The 11,498-nt window shown below is 33.0% G+C and overlaps 1 protein-coding gene across 1 annotated transcript; it reads right to left on the bottom strand.

Moving 5' to 3' along the window:
• Positions 1–4,716: 4,716 nt before the first annotated feature.
• On the bottom strand, positions 4,717–10,513 carry LOC135143245 (uncharacterized). The gene is made up of 7 exons (XM_064075124.1): positions 10,501–10,513; positions 10,191–10,295; positions 9,876–10,079; positions 5,617–5,721; positions 5,428–5,540; positions 4,867–4,951; positions 4,717–4,793 (listed from the first exon to the last, which is right to left on the bottom strand). The coding sequence occupies exons 1-7, from the start codon at positions 10,511–10,513 to the stop codon at positions 4,717–4,719; spliced, it is 702 nt and encodes a 233-aa protein (XP_063931194.1).
• Between the last annotated feature and the right edge of the window lie 985 nt (positions 10,514–11,498).

Here is an 11,498-nt window from a genome sequence, read left to right as displayed (position 1 = left end):
TTTAACTGTTTTACTGGACAGCAGCGTATAAACAATTGACATTTTATATTAAAAATTATAATTCTTTCATTAAAATGTATGGATACAGTTTATTAGTAGTGCAGTTGCAAATAGCGAACAAATTTAAAGTTGGATATATAAAGCTATTTACACCAAAGTTCTGTCGCCTTTGAACCATAACGAACAACAAATTTGATGAGCAAAATTAATCTTTTTCATGTCTGTGATTTCGTGAACAGCCCAAGAAAAAAAAACTCTACAAACAGTGCTTTTTTCTCTACCCAAAGCTATAAAATGAAGCAAATTGTACGCGTATATGTGTTTACAAACAGATAGAATTACCAATAAACATGAAACACATTTGACACAAATTCATTTTTTTTTTTTATTATTTAAAAAATAGTTAACGGTGTCCCATCCCTATGATAATCCTAAAATATATTTCAAATTTCAAAATATCGGTCTGTTAATCTGATTTTAATAGGAAAGCAAATAAACAGAAAATTATATTTTAGAAAGCTAGAGGCTGTAAAATAGTTTATTGTAACTTTTGATGTAAATAAAAATTTAAGTCAAGTATAGTGAAGGTCTTTTAAGTTTTAAAGTTTCTTTACAAAGCAGACAGTTTTCAGATACGAGTTTTTACTTTTTGCTTTCTGGGGGCTGCATAGCTCTTAGAATGTGAAAAAAATAGAACTCGTGTTTTCGTCTGTCTGTGGACTGTTTTTTTTTTTTTTTTTGTTAAACAAATAATCGCTGAAACTACTGGACTAATGGTTTATCAAATTTTAAAATTTTAGATGATCTTAAGAATACCGTGTAAATCGTAAAAAGAAATTTGAAGACGTCATCTTAAAACTTTCAAAAATAAATCTTATCAACAATGTACTAAATAAATGCTTCAATCCACTCGTATTTTTCAGTTTAATTGTTCAACTCAAATAAAAATATAAGTTGATTATTAAACCGCAGATAAGCAAGCATGCTATGCGTATCGTCAACTAGAGACAAATATATCAACTAATAAACATACACTTTTGTTGGATTTGTTTTATTGTTAAAACATACTCGAAAACATTGCCTATACTTCTTATTTGAAATGAGATTTACTACAACAAATTTTGAGATGTCATCAAATTTTTTAATGAGCAATTAAATTCTGATTAGCAATTTACCATGTTCAAGATAACCTTAAAGCATGTGCAATGTTTTAGAGCAATAAGTTTGGTAGTTTCTAAGATAAATGCTAAAATTTTGTTGTACAAGTGCCCAAAGTGAAAAATAAGAGTGGATTAATAAACGACAAACCGTGTTAAGAAAAAAAAAAATTCTGAAAAAAATTTCCTAAAAGTTATTATGGTAAATTGTGATTAATCCACGAAAATATTTAAGCAAATTAAAATTTGTTAGAACAAAATGTACTGTAACGTTTAAAATGCGCGGCGCGCAGCTAGGCGCAAGCGACAGCAAGGGGGAGAAACAAAAAAAAGAGAGAGAGGTCATAAGTCGGTACGAGAAACGACGCCATTCTGGGGAGGCGAGAGAAAATCGGTGCCAAACGAGGGAAAGAACGCCGGAGGGACCGGAGTTCCAGAGCCATCACCGCGACAGGGACGCGAAATTCGATCACAGGATATTGGTACCAATTCGGTGAGTCGCGGGGCAGTGTGCACATACCGTCCGGGAGAGCTCCGGGAGGGTTTTCGCGTGGGCGAGTTTTTGGGCAAACCATCACCCGTCACCAACACCCTAGAGTCGCCGCCGTTTTTTTTTTTTGTACATATCACTGTATTATATACTAATTAAGTCTACCCGGGTGTTCGTTGCTTTTTCCCTTTTCTTCCCTTTCATCTCTTTCTTCTACTCTTCTTTCTTTTTTTGCTTTCCTGTCGTCTTTTTTCTGTATGCCCTTTTGAGGCATGCTGGCGCCCTGGTTTCGACATCTGATCCACCTTTGATCGACCCACCACCCCGCACCGACGAAGGAGTTAGTCAGGCCGTGGGCGTTTGAGGAGGACGTCACAGTACTATAAAATTAAAAAATAATTAGTAGGGTCCGGGTAGGTCAGTCGACTTCGCGCTTGCCCGCTTGGGTCGTAGGTTCAAGTCCCGCCGTGCCTCTGAGTGTTGTGTACGTCTTGTTTCCCAGTAATTGGGCCTCCAACATGGAGACAATATTTAAAACGCAAAAAAAAAATATTTCAATAGTGAATCACTACAAATCAAAAAGTTTTAGTCTGATTCGGTCCGGCAGTCAAATTCAGGGCCGCCGCTAGGACTTTTGACGCCCGAGTGCAAGTTTGAATTTTGCGCCCCTCTTCAATATAGATGATGAGATTTTTTTAAGTAAAAATTGTGTTAAAATAAGTGGAAAATTAAGGACGAGTCTTTAAATTGTTAAAATTAAAATTTATTTCGTATCAAATGAACAAACAAATACCTTTATCGAACACAAATCTATTTTGCTAATAAAACATATAAATACATAGATATGCATCCATATAATATAACTGAATACCAAAAAAATAAAAGAAACGAAAAAAAAAAACTTAAAGCATACAAATAATATAATTAAATATATTTTTTACTAAACCAAATGAATGTTTCTAGATTTCATACTGGTAAATCCTGCAACTATTTTTTTTATGTCCAAATTGTTCAATTGTAACAATAGACAAGTTATTTAGCCTGCCTTGATTCATAGCTGATCTGAGATAATTTTTTATTATTTTCAATTTTGAAAAGATCGCTGGCCAGATGCAACCGAAAATGGTGGTGTAAGCAAAATTCTTAATGTTATTGATGTATCTGAAAAGTTGAGATTAAATTGTTGTCACACAAATACGTAAAATTTGGTGGGGATCTTCTAACGGTTTAACTGAAGAGTGCAGTTTTAAAGCTTTAATCTTATTAAATACATACGTCAATGTCGGCCTCACCAAGGGAATCAACTGTAAGTTTTAAATGCAACATGTCTTCTTCTGAGGACTTAAAACACATTATTGAAAAACCCAAATTCATTATATCATATGTGTTTAGTTCCTCAAATCTATTATTTAAAGAAGACAAAGTTTGGTCCAAAATTCGGTAAAAAAAATATTTTAAAATTAATTTTTGGATCTACGACAACTTCGTTATTCTGCTCGCAATCAAAATGTTGCGGTTTTCTTCTTGGACGTACGGTTTGGATTGGCCAAAAAATGGTTCAACATTAATTTCATAGGCAAGGTTGTCTACTTCAGTTATAATTTTACCAAAACTTTCATCTGAACGATATTTGGTACAGTAACCTATTACATCTTTAAGTAAATTGATACATACTTTGATGTTGATGTTAGGATTCTGCATCATTTTAGTTAAGATGTTGATTTGATCCAAAATATCAAATCAAATTATTTTTGAACAAATAAATTTATAGTTTTGTATGTTTAAAGCTAATAAATAAGCTTCATGTGTTATGGTACATTGCCATGAAGAAGTATCTTCATATAGTTATTTCCAGCAAATCATCAAAGATTTTGCAAATGTGACACCGTATAAATAAAATAAAATTATCGTCTGTTCCTCCGAACAGTGCAAACTCCAAACTACAAGTGCAAATAACAACTATGTTGCATTTGCCCGATCGGATACCAACTAATTTTTGGAGCAATATTCTTTCAACACCTTTCTGTCAATCACTAAAATAATTTAATTTATTGCTAACATCCTCCTTCACGTTCCGACAAACAACACCCGCAATTCCCGAAACTTATTCCTTTATGCTTTACCGATCTACAAGTTTGGTCACTATGCACTATAAAAACTAGATGTTTATTGATTTATCGATGGCCGGATCACCCAAACAATATTTATTTCTTTGCTTTCTCCCAAAGTCCCAATAAACCCTTTCTTCGATTTGTACTTCTTTTTTATTATTTTGGGAATCTTGAAAAGTGCTGCTTTGGTTGCCAATTTGCCGCCCCCCATTGGCAGCGCCCGCGAGCGGTGCACGCCTTGCACCCCCGCTTACGGCGGCCCTGGCCACTTCTATGTTTTCTCGACGTCTCATGACCCCTACAGTACAAAAAAGTAGTCTCCCGTTTCCGTTTGTCTATCTATCTGTCTGTCTGTCTGTCTGTCTGTCTGGCGTCTGGATCCATTTTTATTAGACACGTAATCTCCGAAACTGCTGGACCGATTGTTCTCAAATTTTGTATGTATATATGTTAGAAATATCATGTAGATGGTTAAATGCTAACCAAAATTTCCCTAATCATCCCCACCAACAATTCGATGACGTCATCTCAATGAACCGTATTTTAAAATGAGTTGAATATTACATAATATATATTCCTATACTTGTAGTTTACAAGTCCGCTTTCAGTTTTTTTTATTACGTTTGTCTGCACTAGGTACTTAAAAATTATGACTTACCATAAAAACGAAGTGAAAATTTTAACGTTGTAAAGATATTTGTGCAATTTTTAACATTAGTTCTTACTGTTATTGTTACATACATTTTCAAAGATAGACCATAATGATTGACACATAATTTTAACAGGAAAATAACTGGCTGAAATATTCCCAATATTTTTACATAAATCAACAAACATCAGATGCATAAATTACCCACAGATTGCACAGCTTTTTTTATAAAATTATATCTGGCTAAATTAATTTTAATCATTCAGGTATAGGTATGTGATATATCCGAACCAATCTATTTCGAATATTTTATGTATACACATACTCGTCTAAATACTCGAACACATAGTCCTCCACCTTTGCTGCTTCTGAAACTATGTAGTTCGCTTGAATTTATCAAAAAACTCGTATTTTTTAAAATCGGTGTGTTGCTAAAGAATTTAATTTAATGTAACAAACAGCCCATGGATTTCGCTAGTGTCAAAAATATAATAACGGTAAAATGCATCCAATACAGCAGACAGTCCACAGTGTTTTCATTTGCCTAAAAAACAGATGTAATTATTTATTTTCAGGATTTCGTTCCGAATATAAGTATTTTTTTTTAGGAGTATTACTTTCATTATACATAGGTAGATAAATAACTTTCTGTAAATTTCGAGGAAAATTCGTCATATATGTACGGATGTATATATATATACAAGTTATTTAATTGTGTTTGCAATTCTGGATTGATTTCTGCTTATACTCGTAGTGTTGTAATAATATAGATATGCAAAACAGGCAACAGTACTACTATGTAATAATAATTCGAGATTTATGTATTAAGACATTCCTACACAACCAAAAGTTTAAAATTGAAATCTTATATGGTGGTATACAATTTAACCCTTATTACAGTCAAGTTTCAATTATAGTTTCCTAAGTAATACCATCAAAAATGAACAATGAACGGTGAAGAATTAGTTAATTAGGTACAAATAGCGTATACAGTTAAAGCGTGCAAGCGAAGAAACATACATCTCGTATCTTATCCGTATTACTATTCGTATTGAAGAGGATCCTGTCAGCTGCAGCTGTAAAGTGTTCTTCAGGAGACCGCTGAATAAGTAGCTTTCTTGTCAGGCACTGGACTTCAATCACACGTGTTATTACTGTGCATTACATTTTTATTTTCAACACAATGGTCCATACATTACATCATAGAACCCAGCAACCTTACATATCCCGTATTCAATGTCCACAAGTCGACTATCCGAACGTTATTAACAAAGCTGCAGAAGCCGACAATTAAAGGTGATGGTCTGATGCCAACTGAAAGCAATATATCAATCACTACAGGACTTGCTACCTTGTAAACATTTTTAACTCGAACCTTCCGTTACTTAATTATACATATACGCTGAATGCCGCAAAGATATTCTACCAAAAATTGCTCAAAAATATCATTTTTGTTATACACAGTTTTCCTGACGGAGAAATAAATATAATTATTTATTTACCTGCTACCCACTTCTTGCTAAAAAACATTTGACTCCACACTTTTCTATCTTTTCACTGATTGATTTAAATTTCAACATTATCATTGGTGACTGCCACTTTTTCTAAGGTGCTTTTTTTAAGTGTATTGCGTTTGCAATTTATTTTCTGTTACCACGTTCTTTGGAATCATTATGATTACTCAGTGTACTATAATTGAACATTTTACTACTAACATTATTACAACTTTTACTTACAAAGTAACACTGGTATTGAAATGTACTAAACATTTTAGATCTCCAGTCTTCTTGAATATAGTTCTTAGTTACTATGAATGTTATAGTCTCTTTTGAAGGGATTCAAATACTGTGCACGAAAAAATGCGAAATCTTTAACTTTTATATTGATACAATTTACAAACATTCTCAAAAGATAATGTGAGATTTTATTTCCAACCAACAAAAAGTTAAAAAATTTCAAATGAATTAAATTAAATATAGATCAAAAAATTTATCTGCCAAATCCAGTTTTCCTGAAAAAAATATTGGTCAAAGTACAGACCAACAAATTCCGCTTTTTGAAAAATTATTTAAAAAAATTGTTTTCTGGTAACCTTTATACTTATATTAATAAAAACCAGTGCTGTAAATGACACCTCGAACCATATGCGCCGCGGGGGCGCAAATTCCAATGAGATGCCGTTCACAGACATACGGACAATATGAAATATATTTGAAGCAAATAACCAACGGAAAAGAGTCTACTATTATCAGTATACATGCTTAACTTCGATTGTTTATGTTTATACATCGAAAGAATGTCACGTAGAAATTTGTTTAATTTGAATGATATTTTTTCCTAAAATTGTTTTGAATATGATTATTAATATTCTTATTTGATCATAATTAAATAAAAACGTGTCTGTTCTCACATTTTCTAGAAATGATTCTTAATTTGACAAAAAAAAAATTGGTCGAAATAAATAAGTATAACCCGACAAATCCAGCTCTTTAAAAAAATTATAAAATTTAATTTTACGATTTTCGTTTTGTGATAACCGCTGTAAAGCAAAAAGCCCCGCAGCCTTTGCACTGTACGGACAATGTAGAATATATTTAAAGCCATAACTAACGTGATAAAATGTCCTTCAGCACTAGGTAATGGCAGTCTGAAGCTCAAGTGTTTATTTATGTTCATACATCGAAAGAATGTAATGTAGAAATTAGTTTGATTTGAATGGGACTAAAACCACAATCGAACAAAGTTGTCATTATTATTATAAAGACGTGTTTTTCACATTATCCAGAAAATGGCGTGAATCATTCTTAATTTGACCAATAAAAAATTTGTAATGACGTCATCAACATGGATAATACTAATCAAAGCAGAAAAGAAAAGTAGTCACAGAGTATTATCAATGCAAGAAAAAAAATGAACGGACAAGTTCGGCCTCGAGCCCACTATCGCATGTCGCACAGCTTCGCCGCTGGTCTCCTTGCTTCCGACGGTGTTGGTAAGGTAATATAACGTTATTATACCTTGCAAATGTTTTTTGTGAAAATTTGAACGTTTAGGGAAAAAACTAACAGTGGATTCGTATACTACAAGTGTAGGAGTATATTTTTGTATAACATTCAAATCATTTTAAAATACAATTCATTGAAATGACGTCATCAAATTGTTGGTGGAGATGATCATCCAAATTTTGGGTAGCATTCAACCATCTGCATTATACATATAAAATTTGACAGGAATCCGTCCAGGAATTTCGGAGATTACGTGTCTAATAAAAATGGATACAGACAGATAGACAGACGAAAACGGGAGACTACTTTTTTCGTACTGTAGAGGTCATCAAACGTGGAGAAAACATAAAAGTGGCATTTCGTCCGATGGACTCGATTACTAACTATACTTCCTTAGGTGACGCTCGGGAAGTAAAAATACCAGTGACAGTGTAAGAAAAAAAAGTAAGCCAGTAAGGAAATCGAACACTCGACATTCTGTTATAACCAGGACGCTCTAATCAACCGAGCTAATACTTAACGTTCCTCACTTGCTCTTATATTACTGTGAAATGCATATTAATGTAAAATGACAATCTGGACATTTAGAGTAAAAAATCAAGGCGGAATCATTAACCACAGGACGTTAAAACCCATCGTACGTGTTGCAAAGTCTGTCTTTTGGCTGTAATAAATGAATAAAGTTACTATTTATATGGGTTCGACAGAACACAAAGCAGTAGACAGTAAATAGCGAAACGTAGAGGAAGAAGCATCACCTCTTAGTCACAACTTTCTGTAGGCCGAGTTGTTCAAAATAACGACAATAATAGAGAGGTGGTAGCTGCTCGGCATAGACGGGAAGCAAATCGTAATTAAGGACGAGCCGACGAAGGAGTCGAGTCCTTATTAAGATCAATCTCTTAAAAAAGTTTCTGTCCGTATTACATACATTGTTGGAAATTTTACATACTTCGCATCATTGATCCTTCGAAAAAACAATTCAACACCCCATAAATCTCAAAAATACGTTTTCTTTTTTGTAAAAGTTCTCCAAAATAATCAGATCTTGCAAGAAATGGTATTATTGAAAAAATAAATAAATACATATCTATAAGCTGCTATCATAGTAGTCTCTGCCGCATTGTTTCCATGTGAGGCAACTATTATCGTTGTCAAAAAAATGTAGTCTTTCTGTGTGATCGCAAAATGGAAGAAATTCACGAATCGATGCTGGTTGCTAATTCAAGAGCTACGATGGTTACTTTGAAAAAACCGGGTGAATGGCACTCATTTTCAGTGGCTTACACTGAAGTTTCATTAGACAATAATAATAATAATAATAATACCATTTATTGTAACCAACAGACACTAAGTCCAATTACAGGATACAATATGAAACAAACCACTTTCTTGCATATAATTAGGAAACAAAAAAATAAATTAAGTAATTCTGAAATACAAATACAAATATTTTTAATTTAAATTAAAGAGTTTCTTGCATTCCCTAATAAATGACGGACAACTATGAGTAAATATATCTACATATTTGCAAATATTGTTATAATTCCTACACATAGTAAGTATAGGCGAGTACATATGCTGATTAATCTTAGGTGTACTATAATCAAAGGTTAACATTAATCTAGATGTTGAACGAGGTACATGAAAGTGCAGCAGTCCAGTTAGAGATTCAGAAATGAATATACAATTAACTAATTTATACAAGAATACGACAGACATATAACTACGTCTTATTGCTAATGACACTTGATTAAACTCTTTTAATAATTCAGCTTGAGCGCAATGTTGATATCTACCATATTTAACAAAATATAGGTATTTAAAAAATTTTCGCTGTACTTTTTCTGTTATATTGATGTGTACATCATAATAGAGAGACCAAACAACTGAACAATACTCAAGCTTGGTTCGGACCAGTGCATAATACAAAACTAATAGACTATCTATCAATATTACTAAAATTGACCGTATTCCGTCTAATAAATCCTAGCAATTTAAGTGCATCATTTGAAATTTTTGTTATGTGTGGTATGAACGAAAGCGTAGTGTCTACTAAGACACCAAGATCACGTACACAAGACGATCTGGTTATAATTTCATTATTGATTGTATAAACAAAATTAATTGCAGTATTTTTTCGACTGATGGTCAATGACTGACATTTTTTTACATTAACAGATAATTTGTTGTTTTTGCACCAAACTAAAAATGTATTAACATTTTCCTGCAAAGTTAAACAGTCAGTTTGAGAGTTAATTGTATTTATGATTTTTAAATCATCAGCATACATAAGAAATGGACAACTAAAACAAGATTTTACATCATTTATATAAATATTAAATAGTAGGGGACCAAGGTTTGACCCTTGCGTCACGCCACTACTTACTGGAAATGTAAAAGAGCAGAAACCTTTATATTCGACATACTGGTAGCGATTACTGAAAAATGATCTAAACAAACCCAGTAAACTTTGGCACAAACCTAACCGACTGAGTTTACACACTAAAATTTCATGATCTACTATATCAAATGCTTTTGTCATATCAGTATAGATTATGTCAACTTGCATACGATTAGCAATTGCATTTAAAACAATTTGTGAAAATTCACACAAATTCGTGCAAGTGTATCGACCTTTCACGAATCCGTGTTGTTCATTAATAACTTGTAACGAAAAATGACTATACAGAACTTTAAAAAAAATCATTTCAAACAGTTTTGCAAAATTGCTGATTAGTGATATTTGTTTATAATTAGATACTAATTGTATGTTACCTGTTTTATAAACTGGAATGACTTTTGCTGTCTTCCATAAAGAAGGATATGTGGACGTATTTAAAATTAGATTGAACAAATAGCATAGCGGTGACACCAACGCATCTATACAAGTTTGATTAAAAATGCTGGTACATTGTCAGGACCCATGGTATAGTTATTTTTACGTTTAGATGCAGCGTCAAGTATGTCTTTCTCACTTATTAAAAATCTATGTAAGTCACTGTCACAAGCACTAGAGACGGTGAAAGCACTTCTAAATATGATGCAAACACATTCACGATATCTTGGGGATTAGAAAAATCAGTACCATTGTGGGACATCTTACCAGGAATTCTCGTAGATTGCTGTTTTAATTTGATGTAATTCTATAAGTTGTTTGGTTGCGCTTTGATGCTTTCCTCCGATCTTGCCAAGAAATGATGATATTCGCGCCTAATTGCATATTTGATATCACGTCTAATATCATTGAACGCATATACGAATTTTAAGAGACCAGTGGACTTGATCATCTTCCTGATATGGCGCTTCCTCCTGATTTTGTTTTTTATTTCTGCTGTGAACCATACCGGATATTTAGAATTTCTAAATGGTTTCGTTGGTACGAATGTATCAAATATATACTTTAGTTCACTGTAAAAGTAACAACAGGCATCATCAGCATTGTTGATTTCTAGTAGTTCGTTCCAAGTTTTATGCAGTAAGGTATAATACAAAGTTATTAAATCACATTTAGTCCAATCGTAAGTATGTTTGTCAAGAGCGGCTTTAAAGTTACAACGGTTAGGCAATCTGGAGCTAATTGTTGCAGAGATTGCCAAAGTGGGATGATGTGCATCTTCGTCAACCAGTGGAAAGGCATGTCTGGTAACAACACAATCTACATCTACCGAAGTGAGTACCAGATCCAAATATCTTCTGTTGGTATTTGGTATAGTGTTCATTTGCTTGAAATCATTGTAATCTAAGAAAGATTTAAGTACTTGAGAAGATCCTTTCAATGTCGTTTCAATAGTTATGGGATTGTAATCTGGAATGTTGAAATCTCCAGTAATTATAGTATTAATAGAAAGTTTTACTGACTGCTCTAAGTATTCGAATAACTCCTCATATTTGTAACTGACAGTTGCGGGCGGAATGTACACAACTATTACTTGCAATGGCAAACCATGTAATTCCAATTTCAATCCTAAGATGTCTATATCATCAAATGGAGGATGGAGATTTAAATTGGCTGTCTGGATGGTAGATCTGACTGCAGCTATGACACCACGTCCTCTACTGCCCTTATTGTATCGATATACTTGA

This window comes from Zophobas morio, unplaced genomic scaffold (assembly GCF_036711695.1).
Source record: "Zophobas morio isolate AGI-343-1 ecotype UQ-CSIRO unplaced genomic scaffold, CSIRO_AGI_Zmor_V1 ptg000058l, whole genome shotgun sequence".
Lineage (NCBI taxonomy): Eukaryota > Metazoa > Arthropoda > Insecta > Coleoptera > Tenebrionidae > Zophobas > Zophobas morio.
Note: the sequence above shows the minus strand (reverse complement) of the source record. Positions and strands in the feature narration are given on the sequence as shown.